This window comes from Notechis scutatus, unplaced genomic scaffold (assembly GCF_049901735.1).
Source record: "Notechis scutatus isolate UNSWTSFEM ecotype Mainland unplaced genomic scaffold, rNotScu1.2 NSCUSCF24, whole genome shotgun sequence".
Classification (NCBI taxonomy): Eukaryota; Metazoa; Chordata; class Lepidosauria; order Squamata; family Elapidae; genus Notechis; species Notechis scutatus.
Window position 1 is genome coordinate 112,234 of NW_028263149.1, and position 20,786 is coordinate 133,019.

Below are 20,786 nucleotides of genomic sequence, written 5' to 3' on the forward strand. Positions count from 1 at the left end.
CTATAATTTTCTCCCTATTTACCCAATGATCTAGTCCACAAGTTGTCACTTTCCTGCTTCTTAATGAGCTTTTATCTCAAAATTAATATTGCTGGAAAAGATGGGAAATGAAATTTCACTTCAGGCACAAACAATTTTAAAACTGGCTGAAATTAAGATCAATATATGGGATTATGACATTAAACAGAATTCCAAACAGGGTCTACTCTTAACGTTGGGCAGAGATCAAGGGTGCCGATTGTCATTAGAAGACAGACAACACTACAGTTAAATGGTATTAACTTGAAGTGTCACCAAACTCCATAGCTCTGGGTGACCTTCCCCAGCAATCTCTGGAGACAAGAGGCCACGTTGAAGGACAGCAGAAGTCAATTCCCTGGGTGCTGAATTCTCTTCCCCAGCATCACTTTCTGGACTTGCCCTGACAGGAAGGAAGGACCACAACCGAAACAGAACAATGATCCCAGGGGTATATCTGTAATTTTTACTAACATGTTTTATTCCAGCCTCTCCTCTGCAGATGGAGCCCAGAAAAAGTCCAGGATCCCACGAGGAGAAGTTGCTTCTCATTGTAATTATGACCATCTGGGCCTTTGAGACCTGTGATGCTATATCTCCAGTTTTTGACTTTGATGTAGACATCAGATTGAAGCCCACATGCAAGGGATCTTGTATCAGAAAAGGATAAATTCCTTGGGTGAAGCTCTCTGGGACCAAGTTTTGGGACAGGTGCAGGCTCTGCTCTTGATTGCACCTTTCTCTCCTTTGCAGATGAAACTGAGTGTTTCTCTATTTAGATCACGAAAGCCACTGGCACTTCTCAGAGTCTTTTTATTTTTCCAACTGTTCCTGTTGTTTGTGTTAGAAACAGGAAGTGGATTGATTAATGCCATGAATGATGGACCTTCTGCTTCTGCTTCTTCTGCTGCTGGTGTCTCCATCAGTCTGTGTGAAGCTGAGAAGGAAATGCCCATTGAGTTTGGAGCACCAGGATGGGTACAATCCATGGAGCTTTTACAGGCCTGGAGACCATCTCATTGGTGTGTTCAAATCTGAAACATATGTGTCGCCTATAATGTTGCCCTTCAATAGCCCTCCTATACCTTCTTCTTCGTAAGTCATGCAGGGTGATGGAGTTGCACTCCCTCCATGTGCAATTCTAACACTCTCCTTTTCTTCTTATTTCACTTATTTTTGTACCTCAGGACCTGTCTAATTTCCTGAATGATTTTGATTTCCATGGCTTCCCTTTTTTGCCTTACTTTGTGGAAGAGAGTAAAATCCAAAGATGGAGTTTTTAAAAAACCTGAATGAAATCCAGATGATTTTCCTTTCTCAGTTCATTCCTGAGTTCATCACTTGAATAATGACCTTTGTTTAAGTAGTGACTGAAACAATTGTAGTTGCATCTCTCATTTGCATAATTGATCATTGGATTTGGATCAATGTTGGCCTAAGGCTTAGTAGGTTTGTGACGGATTATATATTTTAAAAACATTTGTTGTTGCTATTGAATATAATAACATGAATATTGTTTTTCAATAGGAAGAGTTCTGCTCTAACAAATACCCTAATGTCAATTTTTGGTATTCAAATGGTCAGCAAGAATTCCCAGCTTCTGCACAATCTCACACTTGGTTACTACATCCATGACAACCATATGAGCACCTTCCGCACTTCAGATGTCTTGCTGGACATTCTTTCCACTGGAGAAGCCAATGTCCCCAACTACGGCTGTGGGAGGAAGGAGAACCTCCTGGCTCTGATTGTTCAAGTTGCCAGGGACATCTCCATCCAGATGTCAACATTAGGAGGCACCTACAAAGTCCCACAGGTTTGTGTGTGTTTTCTCTATCTAGTAAGGTGAGTGGGGTGGTGGGGATGAACAACAGATCCAATATCTTCATAGAATTCAAGAGCTGTTTTTAAGAATATTAGGGAACATACAAACCATGTTTTAGTCTATTATGTTCATCTTCAAGTTCACCATTAAAGGCCTGAAGAGCCATAAGGTCCCTAGAGGATATTCTACTGAATATTCTACTATTGAAAAACTATCCAGGTTTTGAGGTCCTCCATTAGCATGTTCATTTTCACATATCAATAATATCTGCCTTATCCAATTGGAATCAAGTTGGCAATAGTCCTGTGTATGTATAAAAAATATTCAGACTACAGGATCTGAAGAGTATCTTTGGGATGGATAAAAGGAGTTCAGCTCCTGCCCTCAGATATAAGTTGTTAATTTACACAATTTCTGCTTTGTATAAATTCAAGGTATATAATTATTGGGTTAAAATTAAAGTGATGAAACAGACATAGTCCCAACACAGACAAAAATTCAATTAAACACTTATTGGATTGTACAACTGTCAATTTCTGTTAGCAGTTGTGGTCTCTTAGTCTCTTGTACATCTAGAGAAGAAGCTGAAAAATTGCTTCACAAAGAATTTGGGAAAAAGAAGCTGAGAAAGAGGTTTTAGTACTCAAAAATAGCATATAATACAGCCCTATATCTTAGATCCAGACATTTTATCTAACATCTGCTAATTTGAATATAATTGTTGGAATTGTATGGGTGACACAGAAATTTACATTGCATTTTTTTTTGTTTTTTTTGTTTAATATGATTTTGCATTCCATTTTTATATACAATCTTGTTAATATTCTCTCTTAAATATTTTAAACCGTGACTAAGGAACAAACTATTCTAATATATTCATCAGAACAAAATTGGGTTTCTCAATAACTAATATTTTGGAGTTGATCTGGACCACATTATAACACAGCATTCTTCATTACTTTTTCAGATCACTGCTAGAATTCCTTCAGAGGCTCTGAGTGATAAAAGGAGATTCCCCTTTTTCCACCCATTGCTCCCCAAAGAAGGATTCCAATACCCAGCAATCATCCAACTGCTCCTCTATTTCAGATGGACCCTGATTGGTCTCTTTGCTTCAGACACAGAAAAGGGATAATTTCATGAGGACTTTCCCTCCGATGCTTGTCAGGAATGGAATTTGTGTGGTTATATCACAACAATTCACAACAACTGGACATACAGCATCCCTCAGGGAGGCCCTTTCTAAGTGGAGACAAGTCAATGTCTTTGTTCATTTCATAGAATTTATTACCATCTGGAACAGAATTTTTTTTTCCATGAAACATTTATGCATTTGCCAGGACCCATTGAAGGGGAAGTCTGGATCCTCACAAATTTTGCAGAGTATGCAAAAAAGCCCAGTTTTCTCAAATATATCCATAGTATTTTGAATTTTGGTTATCTGAATAAAAAAAAGGCTAATGGATGCTGCCTTTGAACCCTATTTCTTTGTGGAAGATCCGTTTCAAGATCATTATTTCCACTGTTCCCTTTCCAAGCACATCTTTTCTGTCAAAGGCCGCAGAAGATGCACCCAGAAAGCCCCGCTGGAGACCCAGGAGAAAAGGAACAGGAAACGGATCATAAATGACCGTCATCGCTACAGTATCATTCAGACTTTGGCCCAGGTCATGAATGCCACCTATTTCTCCAGATCGAGGAAGGGAAGGAAGGAGGGAGAAAAGAGGTTGGAGGCTCCGAGGCTGCAGCCATGGCAGGTATGGGGGTCCCGATAGGGATCCATTCATCTGAGATCCTTTGGAGAAGGAACCCAAAGGAGAAGGAGGGGAACATCTCAACCTTCTTGTGCTGCAAAAGGTCAAGAGATTTGCACCATCTAATTGCTCCTGTCTGACGCTCCGGAATAACAGGGAGCAGATCTGAAGTTTCTGTCTAGCCTCTGTTGGAAGAAATCTCCTTCCGGGTTCAGTTCCAAATGGGGAAGAAAGATGCTGGAAACATGGTGAGTGCTTGGAAGATGGTTTAATGGTAGACAGGAGCACATGCCTTGGTTGAGGAAAGAAGGGCTGAGATGCTGAGAGTGCAACTGTTTGATGCCCTCTGTTGGGATTTGAATTTGAGCTTGTATTCTGATCGGTTGTCAGACTCCCATGGGGCCATGTAGGGCCAACTCTATAGGCTGTCCTGAGTCCCAGGCTTGGTTGAGCCTGGCTGGATGATGGTGATGTAATGAAAGGGCTTTGGGCAATTCCTATATAGCCTTACTTGGAGTAGATCTTTGTTATGTAAAATAGAGTGGCCTAGGCCAGAGTAATGGTCCATTAGCAAGGGGGGGCTGAGTTTCAGCCTCTCTGAGTTTCTACTTTTCTTTTAGGGAAATGTATTGTGTCTTTTTAGTATATCCTAAAATATTTTATTTTCCTAGGAATGAGAAGGGTTTTAACTCCCAACACCTCTTGCAGTCATTGGAAGAGTGTTGAATCCTCCCTTGTCCAACTGAGAGATTTTGCAAGTTGGAGAAGCTGCTCTCATAATCTCCTCCTCGTCTTCTCTCAAGACTCAGTTTCAGGTTGCAGTCAAGTACGATTTTGGGATTGTTTTCATAAACATGTATTTATTTACAAATAACTCAAGATGGCAAATGTCTCCAACAACACAGCTTCCTCCTTCATCCAGTCCACTTTTAGTACAGTCAGAGACCAGCATTACAATAAATAATAATAATAATGAAGAAAAATAAAAATAAATGACAGTCAATGGGCAGTTAGAGTCTGCCTAATGCTGAGTCATGTGCGAATATGTGGCAATATAAATGTCCTAAATAAATAAATACATAATTTTGCATTACAGCAGAACAGAATTTGGCCCCATTCAGAGAAACTCCTTCCTACTGATCTGATAACTGCAGTTGCACATAAAAGAGTTATGTGTTTCCTGGATATTTTATTAGGAGAGGCGTCACAAAGTGAATCCCTGAGTCCTGATAGGAGATGCCGCATAGCAGGCTGTGAACTCACTGGTGGGATTCAATTTTTTTTACTACTGGTTCTGTGGGCATGGCTTTAATTTGTGGGCGTGGCTTGGTGGTCACATGACCAGATGGGCATGGCTTGGTGGCCATGTGACTGAGTGGGCTTGGCTTGGTGGCCATGTGACTGGCAAACCAAATACAATTGGTCCTCGCTTAATGGCCGGCTGCTTAGCAAGTGTTCTAATTTATGACTGATCTCCCCAGAACTACTTGTCCTGTTTTTGGAGTTTTGACAACCACACACACACACACACACACACACACACAGAGCTTTCTAACCCTGCTATTCTTTGATTCTGTAAGGATCTCCTGCTGGAGCAGAGGGTTGGACTAGATGACCTCCGAGATTCATTGCATGCCAGCTCTAGATTGCTGTGCTGCTTCAAAGAATCTTCTGAAGCCAGGGTTTGTGTCCTTCCTTCCTCTCCTTTTTTTCCTCCCTCCCTCCTTCATTGTATTTATCTATCCATCCATATATCTCATTCACTTTCTCCAATCTCCCTCTCTTTCTTTCTCTCTTTCTATCTCTCTTTCTTTTCTTTTTTCTATCATTCTTTCTTTCTTTCTTTTCTTTTTTCTCCTCTCTCTCTCTCTTTCTTTCTTTCTCTCTCTCTCTCTCTCTCTCTCTCACACACACACACACACACAGAGTGGAGAAGAGAGAGGGGAAGATAGGGACCCGGCCTCTTCGCTATCCCCCACCGTCCCCTTTCCCTTCTCAGGCCAGGCGAAGGAGGGGAGGGTGAGGGGCAGGGCAAGCCACTTCAGGCAAGGTGAAGAGGCGTCGACCAAGCACGGGAGAGTAGAAGCCTGGGAACGGCGGCTCGAGGGGCTCCTGCAGGCATATCGCGACAAGGGTGGCGAGAAGCCCCAGGACATCCGCCCACCTACCTGCTGGCTGGCTGGGCCGGGCTGGAAAAGGCGCATCCACCAGAAGAAGGAAGAAAACGTGCTCCGGGAGGGAGGGCGGGCAGGCTGATGTCTCAGGGCTGCTGCACATGTGCACTGCATGAGTAGCGGCGATAAACACAGTGCGCATGTGCAATAGCCCTGGGACATCTGCCCGATCTGCGCCACAGCCACCACGTGGTAGGGAAAGCTAGGAGAGCGACTGGGACAAGCAGGCGACCCGGTTTGGGTGTGTGGCCAACCAGGGGTCACCACCGGTTCACCTGAGCCGGTGAGAACCGGTTGAATACCACCTCTGCGTGAGCTGCATTTCAAGTGGCCCCTTGTCCACAGGGCCCCAGTCTCAGCTCAGGCGCCCTTTCTTTGTATCGGCCCCCTGAAACGGCTCTGGGAACTCCGTTGCAGCTCTCGGAGGTTAATTCCCTTTGGACTTTTGGCAGGGTTATTCGATATAAATATCTCGTTGCTCTAAAGGCTGCTCAAATAAACATTCTTGGGAAGAGCAGCCCCATCTTGTTGGATTTCCAGATCTTTGAGGCCTTATTTGAGTTCACTAAGTGCACTAACTCATCCCCCATCATTAAAAGCCCTTCCCTGCAGAAGCCACGGGGGCTGAGTAGTTGTGTGTTCATTTTCCCCAAAACAACAACCCTGTGAGTTGAGTTGGGTTGAGAGACTGGCCCCAAATCCCCCACCCTGCTTCATGACCAAGGCGGGACTTGAACTCACACCCTCTTGCTTTCTACTTCGGAGGCTTAATCAGTAGAGCAAACTGGCTCCCTTATATACTTATCAAGCTTGGTACAATCCTTCATCCAGTGCATCATTAATGTTCTTATATGAGACACTATAATTTATCAAATCCTAAAACCCAGATATTTTTCTACTGCTTTTGAGTCATACAGTTGTTTCTAGGAGGAAATCATAAATATTTTTCTAGAAAGTTAATGTTTAAATAACATAAAAATATATTTGCCTGAGAATTGTTATAAATCTTGTATAATAGTGATTTATCAAACCTATTATATTAATGACAACATAGAAAAATTGATTCATTTTATAATGTTATATTTTCCCACTTTTATGACAAAGATTAAAAAAAACTAAAGATTATTTGAGTACCATTTTAAAACCAGTTTTTATCCACTTAATTATCATACCATCCACCCCTCACTTAACTGGGTTTCTGATCACATCACAAAATTGTTTATTACTCTTTCCTGAGATCGAGTTATATCAGCAGTATTTCCATAATGTATTTGGGAAATGAAATAATATATGAGGATGACTTGCATAGAGCACATAAGTTATATCCCCCCCTTTCCCACAACCCATTTAGAAAGGGCAGTGATAGGAGGGAATGACTTTTGGGGGGTGGAGGAGAGATTCTGCCTGGGGAAGAAGCAGATAAGAGGAGGACACCTACAGCTGCATAAAAAAAAGGGTCGGTGGGAGATTTGTACTTTCTGACTCCCCAAATCCTGTCAGTGTAGCATTACAGCGAAGTGGGCCTAGCTCAGGTTTCCTGTCTGGGCTTCCTGGGAGAGGATTACCCTGACAATTTTCTTCTTCAGAAATCCGTGTTTCTGATAACCAACCTGTTGCTTTCAGGGAGTTCATAAATCTCCTTTTTTCTGTTGTTCAATTATGTTTTGTCAAAATCTATATTGTCAAAATATGATAGACAAATTTTTGTGAACTTTTTTCGTTCACTTGTGGTAACACCTATTTTCCTAATGAAGCATGTCTGTAAATTAGGCAAAGATTCAAATGTGAAAAAGTGTCTGGGATAAGAAACAAAATTTTCTGCTTTTAAAATTGTTCCCATTCTAGTTCCATCTTTTCCTGGAGAAGAATGAGTTTGTCAATATTTCAAATCGTAAACTCTACATGGACCCAAATGGAGAGGTAGCAGCAGATCTGTACATTTCGGGCTTCTTGGTTCTTTCCAGGGATGATCCCAGGGAAGAGATTGTGGCGTATTTTAAAAGAAACATACTTTCTATCAGGCAAGATGCTCTTTCATGGCTAAAGGTGCTCAACAAGGTAGGAGAAAGTTTTGCTGTCTTTCCTCTGTTTTCCAAAGCCTGAGGTCCCATTTCAAGAGGGCTGATGCTATTCCCCAAAGGTGGTTGACCTTCACTGAGAATTGAATCTGGGCAGTAGAAACCGGATTTTTTCCCTTAGGCTGCTTGGGAGGCTTCAATATTGTTCCATTTTGTGGACCACGTACAATTAAGGGTCTCCATCAAACGGGTGAGAAACCCACAAGGGCTGGAAAATGTGGTCGCTAGTAGCTTCTGGTTGTTTGCTCCTTGTGCCCAGAAGAGCAACGAAGGCGGCAATTCTGCTGACCGGGGCCTGAATCCAGGCTTGGACTGTATCGGATGGGATTGAATCGTGAGTGGACGGAGGTCCTTTTGGCCCCATTGGGGGAAAGAAGCTTCCTCTCATCCTGCTTGGGGAAAAGTGTCCCCTGAAGGGGCAGCTCCATAATCTGGGAGGCTCTTAAGGGGCCGGACCTGGCCAGAGCTCTCCATGCCTCCCTTTCACCCTCCCTGGGACGGAGCAATGGGCCTTCTGCTCCTAGGAAGCAGCTCCAAGGCTTTCAGTTCACCTGAAATTATCAAGATTGTTCTGATATCACACCTTAAAATTATGGGTGTAAGAAGAGGGGAGAAATGCGTGTTAATGGGGTCATGAGAAGGAACCGGCTGGTTATCACTTAATGCTGAAATCTTTTCTCAGTTCCATCCAGGGATGGGATTCAAATTTTGTAACAACCGGTTCTGTGGGCGTGGCTTAATTTATGGGCGTGGCTTGGTGGTCACGTGACCAGATGGGCATGGCCTGGTGGCCATGTGACTGGCAAACCAAATACAATTGGTCCTCGCTTAATGGCCAGTTGCTTAGCAATTGTTCTAATTTATGACTGATCTCCCCAGAGCTCCTTGAACGGTTTTTGGAGATTTGACAACCATAAACACACAAACACACACACACTTCTAACCCTGCTATTCTTTGATTCTGTAAGGATCTCCTGCTGGAGAAGGGGGTTGGACTAGATGACCTCCAAGAACTCTTGCAGGCCAGCCCTAGATTGCTGTGCTTCTTCAAAGAGTCTTCTGAAGCCAGGGTTTGTGTCCTTCCTTCCTCTCCTTTTTTCTCTCTCTCTCCCTCCCTCCTTCCATGTATTTATCTATCCATTCATATATTTCATTCAGTTTTTCCTCCCTGTGTCTCTTCCTTTCTTTTTCTTTCTTTGTCCCCTCTTTCCATCTCTCCCTTTCTTTGTCTATCCCTTTTCTTCCTTTTGCTTCCTTTCTCTTTTTATTCTTTTTCTTTCTGTTTTCTTTCTTGTCTCTCTCTTCCTCTCTCATTCCCTCTCTTTTCTCTCTCTTTCTCCCCTCTCTGTATCTCTCTGTATCTCTCTCTCATTCTGCCTCTTTCTCTGTCTTCCCCTCTCCCCCCTTTGTGTGTGTGTGTGTGTGTGTGTGTGTGTGTGTGTAAAAGAGAGGCATGGATAAGTCTGACCAGGTCTTCTCTCTTTAAGAACCTCCCCAACTATGAACCAGCCCTTTCAGGGGACATTTTTCCCCAAGCAGGACGAAGCTTCTCTCCCAATGGGACCAAAAGGACCTCCACCCAATCATGATTCAAATTCATCTGAATTCAGGCACTGCTCAACAGAATTCCCTTTTTTTTCTTTGCTAGTTTGGGCACAAGGAGCAAACAAACCTGGAGCTCTTAATGACACATTCCCCAGCCCTTGTGGGCTTCTCACCAGTTTGAAGGAGATACTAAACCATAGATGGTTTAGAAGAAGGTAAGGGTGACGGTGGGGGATAGTGAAGTGGCCGCGTCCCTATCTTCTCCTCTCTCCCCCCCACTCTGTGTGTGTGTGTGTGTATATCTGTGAATGTGTGTGTGTGTCTCCCTCAAGCCAGCAAGCTCTCCTTAGTGCTCTTCGCTACTTCTTTCATTTCTTCTTTTTCAAATCCAGACTGGCTGAACAACGATTGCCAGACCGCGGTGGAAGCGTCCATTCGGGCAACCCTCCTCCTCCTCCTCTTCCTCCTCCTCTCGCACCCGGCAGCTGTGGATGGATCAGGAGAGTGCAGTTGTTTGGGGAGACACTCATTCCTCAAGTGAGCAGTCACCCGCTCCGTACCCGGTTTTGCTGTGCTTTGGCATTTGCTTGAGGAGCATCTCCCCATGCACGTGCACCCTCCCGGCCCTGCCACAACCACTGGTTGCGAGAGGAGGAGGACGAGGAGGAAGAGAAGTGTCGCCTGAAGGGACGCTTCCACTGCAGTCTGGCAATCGTTGTTCAGCTAGTCTGGATTCCAAAAAGAAGAAATGAAAGAAGTAGTGAAGAGTGCCAAGGAGAGCTTGCTGGCTTGGCCATGCCGCCGCTTTCAGGGACACACACACACACACACACACAGAGTGGGAGAGAGAATCGGGAAGATAGGGACCTGGCCGCTTCGCTATCCCCCACCATCACCCTCACCTTCTCAGGGCAGGCGAGGGAGGGGAGGGTGAGGGGCAGGGCCAGCCGCTTCAGCAAGGTGAAGAGGGGGCGACCAAGCACCGGTGAGGAGAAGCCTGGGAATGGCGGCTCCCAAGGGGCTTTGAGGTCGAACAGCCTGGATCAGCCGAGATCCGAGTGAGCATTGCACCACAGGTTCACCTGATTGACCACTTCTTTGGTGTTGGCTTTACGGAGCCACGGATTGAGGCCTGAGCTCACATGCAACAGCAGTGCCTTTAACTGTGCTCGCTTGTATGTGTCCAAATAATCCGGCAAAGACACCAGAGGAGTCACTCAGGTAGACCTCCCTCCTCCGCAGTCCCCTTCCCACACAAAAAGGTTGTTCCCTGAGCTAAGAAGGCAAGGAGCTGTGGCTCGACTCACCCAATTTCTAGGACTACCCCAATGGTCCCAATTCTTCTAGGAGAGGGCAGCTCCACCTGGCAATCCCCCTTTCCCTTGGTGGTCTGACTTCCTGTGGCCCGCCTCCATCCTGAACACCAGGTTGGACCACTAGAAGGCCACTTCCCTGCTTCTCAATGGCGCTCCTGTACCAGCCACTGAAGGACCCTTCACCTCCTTCCCCAAATTCTCCCTCAACTTCGAAATGACAACGCCTGTTGCCTACATGGGTGCAATTGGGTGGGCGTGGCAGGGCCAACCAGGGGTGATAATTCTGGGTCCAACAAAGGGGCTGTGGGTGGGAGAGGGAAGGGATGGTAGGCCAATGGGCCATGCTCCCTGGTCTCCCTCCCCCACATCTCTGCCTCACCGCCAGCAGGGTCCAGCAGCTGTGTGAATCCCAGCTAATCCCATGTGGAGAGGCTCATGGTCTCCTGCTGCTGGGAAAACAAGAGAGTCTTTCCCGGCACAACGAAAAGTTTGCAACTTCCCCTCCAATAGGGAAACAGGCAGCTCTGGGCGGCAGAGAAGCAGCCCACTTGAATCCTGTTTCTCTCTGCCGCCCGGACCTGTGCTGGGAAAGACTCTCTTGCTCTCCCAGCAGTAGGAGAACACGAGCCTGTACACATGTCTTCCAGTACAGCGAAATGTAGCTCAGGTCCCCAGTCTGCATCTCGCCCCCCACCTGGATTCACCGCAGCTCCTGGGCCTTCCCTGCTGGGGGTGAGGGCGGCGGGTGGTGGCAGCAAAAGGCAAGTTGGACGGGGGGTAAAGGTGACCGGCAGTGGCAGATAGGCGACTGGGCCCCGGAGCTTGCAAAGACTCACTCACCCAGGGAGACCAGGCAAGGCCACAGCGGAAGGCATGCAGCAATGGCTGGGTTGGCGAGTGGGCAAAAGCAGGCTGCAGGCGATGCCACGCATGCGCGATAAGGACTGATTGGGCACAGAGGGGAGGGGCGGGAAGAGAGGGGCGTGGTCTGCCAGTGTTGCGAGTTGCCGGTTCCCGAACTGACACAGAATCATAACAACCGGTTCTATAGAACTGGACAGAACCAGTAGAATCCCACCACTGGTTCCATCTCTCCAGAATTTTCTATTTAATAAAGTCCTCTTTTTTTGGCAATGTGAGATGCCAAAAGCAAAAGAGAGGAACTAAAGGAAGAATCTTCCAGAAGTTATATCTCCAACCATTTGGAAATAGTGAGAGATTTTGTCTTTACTGAAGTGAAGACCAGAGGCTAATATCTAATATCTTGTCTAATATCCATTTTTACCTCCATTTTCCATGGATGGAGAGTCCTAACACATTTTCTTTGGCAATCTTGTTTTTTTCCTGCTCAGTCCTTTCCTCAATCTGAATGTGTGGAAAGTTGTCATCCTGGATTTGTCAAGAGGGCTCAAGAAGGAGAGCCAGTTTGCTGCTACGACTGTGTTCCTTGTCCGGAGGGGACCTTCTCCACTCAGAAAGGTGGGTGACACCAGAGGAAAATGGGAGGCCTGATGGAACTGGATCCATCCAGAGCATTGTCATGAAAGTGTGAATTAAAACACACTTTTAAGGTTAATTGGTTTTTTCTTTATTTCCAAGATGCCCCGTTTCTTATCTAAATAGAAGAACAAAAAGACTGTGAAGGAAGGGCTGGATAGAGAGAGGTGGCTGTGGCAGATTGGGCAAGTTTTACTACTTCCAGAGAAAATATTTCTTCTTTTTAGCTTGGATGTGTCCTTCCTTCCACATTTACTTCTCTAGGAATACCTGAGTTCCTTAAAATGTGAGGAATTGGTTTAGGTCCACCACCTGAAAGGAGGACTGCAATGCAGTCTACATGGGTTCCCTTTGAGAAACACAGAAAAGGTATTGTTGATATACGAGATACACAATGTGGTGGCATGGATAGTGATGCCTGTATCTGGCTGCACCCGTATCACCACTGCTCCAATGGCCATTCCAGATTATTTGCAGCAGTCACTTGATCCACCAGCCTCCTCTGAGGCAAGTAAACAAGAATTGCCCCCTGACAGGTAAGTTTCTCTAGAAAGATTAATTGATTCATTATTTACCTTTAGTAATGCAGGTTCCTATCAATATTCTGAACATTACAAAGGAAATCTTTCAAGTCCTAAGCCTTCACTCAATTTCATAGCCTATCAAAAATATATCGTAACTATATTTTTTAAAAAAGTGATACACTTATTTTCTGTCTCTGGAAATATTAAGAAATCCATCCCAGAAAATGCTCTCAATAATCACTTGTTGCCAAAGAACGTACAATATATCTTGAAATGCAAAGGACAAAGAAATATGCGGTTGGTTTCCCCCCCCCTCAGATACAGAAAAATGCACCAAGTGTCCAGATGATAAATACCCAAATAAAGAAAGAGTCCAATGTATCCCCAAAGATGTAACCTTCCTGTCTTATGAAGAACTTCTGGGCATCATCCTGGTCTCTTTTGCCCTATTCTTGTTCCTAACCACAGGCCTTGTTTTAATAATCTTCATCAAATACCGAGAAACTCCCCTTGTCAAAGCCAACAACCGGGACCTCTCCTACATCCTCCTGGTCTCCCTCCTGCTTTGCTTCTTGTCTTCTTCTCTTCATTGGTCAACCAAGGAAAGCCACCTGCCTTCTCCGACAAACGGTTTTCAGCATCATCTTCTCGGTTGCTGTTTCTTCTCTCTTGGCCAAAACCATCACGGTGGTGCTGGCTTTCCTGGCGACAAAACCAGGAAACCGAGTGAAGAGATGGTTGGGGGAGAGCTTGGCCAACTCCATCATCCTGTCTTCTTCTGCTGTCCAAATTCTCATTTGCTCCGTCTGGCTGGGAGTTTCTCCCCCCTTCCCTGACGCTGACCTCCACTCCCAGCCTGGAGAGATCATCCTGCAATGCAACGAAGGGGCCGTTGTCATGTTCTACGTCACCCTCAGCTGCATGGGCTTCCTGGCTGCCATCTGCTTCACAGTGGCTTTCCTGGCAAGGAATCTGCCTGGGGCCTTCAACGAAGCTAAGCTGATCACCTTCAGCATGCTGGTCTTCTGCAGTGTCTGGGTGACTTTTGTGCCCACCTACCTCAGCACCAAAGGGAAACACATGGTGGCTTTGCAGGTCTTCTCCATCCTGGCCTCCAGTGCTGGTCTGCTGGGCTGCATCTTCATCCCCAAGTGCTTTATTATCCTTCTGAGGCCAGACCTGAACACAAAGGAGCATCTCACAGCCAGAACAAATGTAAAAACACGAGATATAGCATCATTATGATAGTGGAAGAATTGTTCATGTTTCTTTTATTTGATTTCCATTTAGATAGTATGCAGGAGTCAAAGAAAATGATATCTGTTTCAAAATGGGGAATTGTTGAATGACTGGAATTCTTGTAGTTCCCTCCCCTTTCAATAAATATTGCTAAAGAGACCTCTGTAAAATTGAGAGGAATTCAGCTGTTCAGCAACAGATACTGAACATGACACCTTATAAAAAATGATTGATGTACTTGTTCCAACTGACAGCAGCTAAACATGTGGGTGGATGTGAGAGAATGAGTAGGAAATGAGGTCAGGAGGAAGCTGTGGGAACCAAACACCAGCCTGGTTGCCTGATCCTCTCCCTAAAAATGCCGGAATGATGTGAAATGCCATGTTTTTATTTTATTAAATTGTTTTATTAAATTATTAAGGACTATATTAAATAGAAAAGTCTGGAGAGATGGAACCAGGGGTGAGATTCTACTGGTTTTGTCCAGTTCTATAGAACTGGTTGTTATGATTCTGCGCAGTTCAGAGAACCAGCAAATTGCACCACTGGCTGGCCCTGCCCCTCTTCTCCCGCCCCTCCCCTCTGCGCCCAGTCAGTCCTTATCGTGCATGCACAGCATTGCCTGTAGCCTGCTTTTGCCCACTTGCCAGGCTAGCCATTGCTGCATGCCTTCTGCTGTGGCCCTGCCTAATCTCCCTGGGTGAGGGAGGCTCTGCTAGCTCTGGAGCCCAGTCATCAACCTGCCACTGCCGGTCACTTTTACCCCGCCCACTTGCCTTTTGCTGCCACCACCCTCCTCCCTAACCCCCAGCAGATAAGGCCCAGCAGCTGCGGTGAATCCAGGCGGGGGAGAGAGATGCACACTGGTGGGGACCTGAGCTACATTTCGCTGTACTGGAAGACATGTGGAGAGGCTCGAGTTCTCCTACTGCTGGGAGAGCAAGAGAGTCTTTCCCAGCACAGTTCCGGGTGGCAGAGAGAAACAGGATTCAAGCGGGCTGCTTCTCTGCCACCCAGAGCTGCCCGTTTCCCTATTGGAGGGGAAGTTGAAAACTTTTAGCTGTGCAGGGAAAGACTCTCTTGCTTTCCCAACATCAGGAGAACACGAGCCTCTCCACCTGTCCTCCGGTACAGCGAAATTTAGCTGAGATTCACCGCAGCTGCTGGGCCGTGCCGGTGGGGGACATAGGTGTGGGGGGACAACCAGGGAGCATGGCTCATCTGCCTGCCATCCCTTCCCTCTCCTGATCGCAGCCCCTTTGTTGGTCCCCGAACAATCACCCCTGGATGGCCCTGCCACACCCATCCGGTCGCACCCATGTCGGCAACAGGCTTCGTCATTTTGAATGATTTGGGAAAGGAGGTGGAGGGTCCTGCAGTGGCCAGCACAGGAGCACTGCTGAGAAACGGGGAAGTGGCCTTCTAGTGGTCCGACCTGGCGTTCAGGCCGCTGGTGGGCCACGGGAAGTCAGAGCATCGAGGGAAAGGGGGATTGCCAGGGGAGCCACTCTCTCCGCGCCGAATTGGGACCATTTGGGGTAGTCCTAGGAATTGGGTGAGACGAGGCGCAACTCCTTGCCTTCTTAACTCAGGGAATGGCCGTTTTCTGCAGGAGGAGGACTGTGGAGGGGGGAAGTCTACCTGAGCGACTCCGGTGTCTTTGCCAGATTATTTGGACTCTTACAAGTGAGTGCAGCTAAAGGCACTGCTGTCACATGTCAGCCCAGTCCTCACCCCATGGCTCCGTAAAGCCAACACCAAAGAAGTGGGAGATCAGGTGAACCTGTGGAGCAATGCTCACTGGGATCTCAGCCGCTCCAGGCCATCCAACCTAGCGAAGAGCACCAAGGAGAGCTTGCTGGCTTGGCCCAGCTGTGGCTTTGAGATACACACACACACACACACACACACACACACACACACACAAAGTGGGGGGGGGAGAGAGAGGGGAAGATAGGGACCCAGCCACTTCACTATCCCCTACTGTCACCCTTATCTTCTCGCACTGCTCCATTTTGTGAACCATCTATGGTTTGGTATCTCCTTCAAGCTGGTGAGAAACCCACAAGGGCTGGGGAATGTGTCACTAAGAGCTTAGACGCTTCCACCATGGTCTGGCAATCATTGTTCAGCCAGTCTGGATTCGAAAAAGAAGAAATGAAAGAAGTAGCGAAGAGCACTAAGGAGAGCTTCTTGGCTTGGCCCAGCCACAGCTTTGAGGGAGACACAAACACATTCACAGACACATACACAGAGAAGGGGGGGGAGGATAGGGACCCAGCCGCTTCGCTATCGCCCACCGTCACCCTTACCTTCTCGCACTGCTCCATTTTGTGAACCATCTATGCTTGAGTATCTCCTTCAAACTGGTGAGAATCCCACAAGGGCTGGAGAATGTGTCACTAAGAGCTTCAAGTTTGTTTGCTCCTTGTGCCCAAACTAGCAAAGAACAAGGGAATTCTGTTGGACCAGGGCCTGAATTCAGCTGAATTTGAATCATGATTGGGTGGAGGTCCTTTTGGTCCCATTGGGAGAGAAGCTTCGTCCTGCTTGGGGAAGAGTGTCCCCTGAAAGGGCCAGTTCATAGTTGGGGAGGTTCTTAAAGAGACCAGACCTGGTCAGACTTATCCATGCCTCTCTTTTACACACACACAAACACACACACAAAGTTCGTGGGGGGAGAGGGAAAGATAGGGAAAGAGGCAGAGAGAGACAGACAGAGAGAAACAGAGAGGGGAGAAAGAGAGAGAGAAAGAGAGGGAAAGAGACAAAAAGAGGGAATGAGAGAGGAAGAGAGAGACAAGAAAGAAAAGAGAGAAAGGAAGCAAAAGGAAGAAAAGGGATAGACAAAGAAAGGGAGAGATGGAAGGAAGGGACAAATAAAGAATAAGAAAGAAAGGGGGAGAATGGAGAAAGTGAATGAGATATATGAATGGATAGATAAATACATGGTAAGGAGGGGGAGGGGAAAAGAGAAAAAGGGAGAGGAAGGAAGGACACAAACCCTGGTTTCAGAAGACTAATATTTTACCCAGAATTTTATACTTGTTTCAAACAATACCAATTAGGCTTGGAAAGGACTATTTTGAAGATTTAAATAAAATTGTGTTGAAATATATATGGCAAGGTAAGAAAGCGAGAATAAAGTTAAAACTCTTGCAAGATGCTAGAATTAGAGGAGGTTTTGGCTTGCCTAATTGGGAGTTGTACTACCAAGCTGCAAACTTGATGTGGGCTAAGGAATGGATAACATTAAGAAATACTAGATTGTTGACATTAGAAGGACATGATTTGTTGTTGGGGTGGCATGCCTTTTTATGGTATAAGGGAACTAAAACACAGGGATATTTTAGAAGACATCATATACAGGAGTCTCTGTGGTTAAATTGGGAGAAGGCGGAGCTACGTCGTTGCGATATAGCTGCCATCTCGGGGCTCCGAGATCGCAGCTGATATCTTTGTCCCTGGTCGGTCCCAACGGACCTAAACCGTCCCGTAGAGACAGTGATAGCAAGGGGTGCATTCTGTTGATCCCAGGGACATTGCAAAGTCCCTGGTTGATCCAGGAGAAGCCCCTTTACCATCGGCGGAGAGGCAGCCATTAAGCTGCTGAAGCTGGGACAGCTCCGGAAGGAAGAGACAGAAAGAGAAAGTGTATCGGCTGGTGAGGACTCTTTTTTTATTATTATTATTTGGGACTTAAGGACACTCTAGAATGAGAAGAAATCTGTAAGATTCTTGACAAAACTTGACAAAATTGACTTAGCGGCAATTTTTAAAAGAGAAATGTCAAAGTGAGGCTTGGCTTTTTACTTTTACTTTTTTTTTCTTTACTGAACTTCTATTGCGATCTAGTAATTGTAACTAGACTGGTTTTTTCTCTTATATTTACCTATTCTTTTTTCTCCTTTTTGACTGTTTATATTTTTTAGAACAGAGGCTCCCTTTAGTAATCTTTATATATATATATATATATATATATATATATATATATATATATATATATATATATATATATATATATATATATATATATATATATATATTTTCACATACATACGTACATACATACATACATGTATTTTTTTTATTAGGCTTTTTATGGGAAAGAAGGGGGAGTGGATTAAAGAAACTTTGTAACACTGCCAACTAGAGGCTTGAAAATACTTTATTTGAAGCTGAGAGGACTGTGAAAAACTCTTTCTCAAGGACACTGGAATTTGATAAGATAGAGGGAAGAATACTGGAGAATGTTTTTACAGGTGTCCTTTGGAACTTCTACTATCAATTGAACATTTGAAGCTTGGCTTTGAAATTTGTGGAGAAGCCATAATAAGAGCCTTGGATAATTAAATAAAACGCAGTGTGCTCTCTTTTTTTATTTTTTCTTAGCTGCCTTATCCCTCCTCTGCAATCCCACAGTATCTTGTAATATTTGTATATTTATTTTTTATTTTATTTTATTTCTATTTTTTTTTAAAGGGAAAGCCTTAGAATATCTTTTTCTTTTTTTTATTGGGACTTTTGCCTCTTCCATTTTCATTTTTGATTCACTTTTATGGCTATTTTTTATTGTTTGAGACTTTTCAATTGTGAAGAACCTGAAGAATTCTTTTCTCCTTTTTTTCTTATTACTTTTTAATATTATTGGGTTTTATTCTTTTTCTCTTTATTTTTAATTTTTATTTTGGAATCATAATTGATTATTCCACAACAGGATTAAGGTCTAGAAGAACCTGAAGAACCTTCTCCTTTTTTTTTAAATTTTCTTTTCTTTTTAATTTTGGGCTTTTAATTTTTTACTGGCTTTTTCTTGTGTTTTCCTTTTTCCTAATTGGATTATAATTGGCTACTTTACTAACTTAAAAGAGCTTGAAGACCCTGAGCTACCCAAATGAGTAAGAAAATCTTACCTTCTGGCATTTCAACTTCTGCTCCTGCCTCTCCATCAGCTGGAGGATGACTTTTAGCAATGGTGAAGCAAGATAAAGCACAAGTGGATTTAACGATGGTTATGCAAGGAATTCAAGAACTTAAAACGAGTATTGAACAAAGAACGGAGAGTATTGAACAAAGAATTGGGAAGACTGATGAAAAAATCGAAAATATTCAACAAATGATGGTGAAATATGATGAGAGAATCCAAAAAATTGAAGAGAAAGACAAACAAAGAGACGAGACAATTGGAAATATCGATAGCAGATTAACAATGGTTGAACAAGACAAAACTGGGATGTTGAAGTGGGAAATGGACAGGTCAGAATTTTATCTCAGATTCCAAAATATAGAGGAAGAAAAAGGACAAGATTTGGCTGTGGTAATGATAGAAATCTTGGCTGGAGCTGAGTTTCCGGTTTGTCGGCTTTGCGAGCGGTAGGGATTCGCGAAGCTGCGCGATCCCTGCCGTGCTAGCCGTTTTTGGGGCTCCGATCCGAAAGGGTGCGGAGCAAGGCTGCCCTGCAGGGGCAGCTGAAGGTAGGGGGGATCCGGAAAAGGGTTTGGGGGTATTGCAGACCCCCTCCCTGGCCGGCAGAACCTCCTTTTACCAAGACGGCGTAGCGGCGGTCTGTAATGGCCGCCACAAAGAAGCCGGCAGCTGGGCAAGTATGCGCAGGAGGAAGAGGAGAAAGTTTTTAAAAGTGAAAGTCTTCTTGGTCGATCCAGGACTCTGAGATATATTTAATTTAATTCCTGGAAGTGATGGCTTTTTGGATGATTCTTTCCATAAGAGAAAGTAAGCGGCAATTCTGAGGTGCTGAAAGGAAAGTTTACTCTCCCTCCCGACGGAATTAACAAACGGATATTGAGAAACCTGTTTTTTTTTCAGGTAAAACTAGCTTTATGGGATAAGTCGGAAGGGAGAGGACAAAAAATATATTTATCTGGCTGGATTTTGTTGGAGGAGATGCCTTAAGGATTTGGAGACAGAATTTTTTTTTTAATAAGGCTTCAAAACACAGATTTGGATTTTCTTTTTTCCTTTGTTTGATACTACCCCTGGAAGAGAAAGTGGGAATTTTGGCTTGGCTTGGATTGATTGAGGATTGTGGACTTTGGGATTGTTTTACTTTTCTTTTGGAATATTTTGGTTGGAGTAAGAAGAAAGAGGGAAAAAAGAAAAGAAAAGATTTATAATGGCTTTCTCCCTTGAGGAACTGAGGGATGAATATGAGCAAACAAAAGCAGCCTGTAAAGATGGTATGGAAAAAGCTTTTCTATTTTTAGAAATGGCGCTGGTTAACTATGAACAGACAATGCGACAGATGGAACAACAACAAGAAAAAGACGAAGAAGACACCATCTTTAATGAATCCCAAAATTTACCTAAGGAAGAAGGAAGGAAGAAAGCGAGGAAAATGAAGGACTTAAGATCTAAAAAAACATTTAAGAAAGAGAAAAATATGATGCAAAATAAATATAATGATAGCAAACAAGAGAAAAAGGGAATACAACAGAGAAGGGATGCCAGCAAGACAGAGGTTAGAAGAAGGGGGGGTAGGAAGATCGGGTGGGGGAAGAAAGAAAGGGGAAAGGCGGAGAAAAGCCACAAAGTTTTAAAATTGGATGGGAAAAGAGGAATCTTTTTTAGGGATAAAGGGTGAAGCATAAATTTTCTTAAAAAAGATTTTGCAAGGTACATAAGATGGTATTGTAATATTTGTATTAGAAATAGAAAATTAGAATGGTTTAAGAGTTAATAAGAAGTTAAAATGTTGAAGTGTTTAATAATGATTGATTTTTAAAATGTAATAAAATATTGAAGGGAAAGGCAATTAGAATGTTATAAGATTTATTATTTAGATTTATTATTTAACT

At 44.3% G+C, this 20,786-nt stretch overlaps 2 protein-coding genes across 2 annotated transcripts in view; both read left to right on the forward strand.

Moving 5' to 3' along the window:
* LOC148128554 (vomeronasal type-2 receptor 26-like) overlaps positions 1-20,786 on the forward strand; it is a 153,109-nt gene that overhangs the window by 44,599 nt on the left and 87,724 nt on the right. The window lies entirely within an intron of this gene.
* LOC148128558 (vomeronasal type-2 receptor 26-like) lies at positions 740-15,786 on the forward strand. The gene is made up of 6 exons (XM_087948830.1): positions 740-1,113; positions 1,546-1,834; positions 2,811-3,600; positions 7,617-7,829; positions 12,063-12,189; positions 13,200-15,786. The coding sequence occupies exons 3-6, from the start codon at positions 3,304-3,306 to the stop codon at positions 13,565-13,567; spliced, it is 1,005 nt and encodes a 334-aa protein (XP_087804956.1). The 5' UTR covers positions 740-1,113; positions 1,546-1,834; positions 2,811-3,303; the 3' UTR covers positions 13,568-15,786.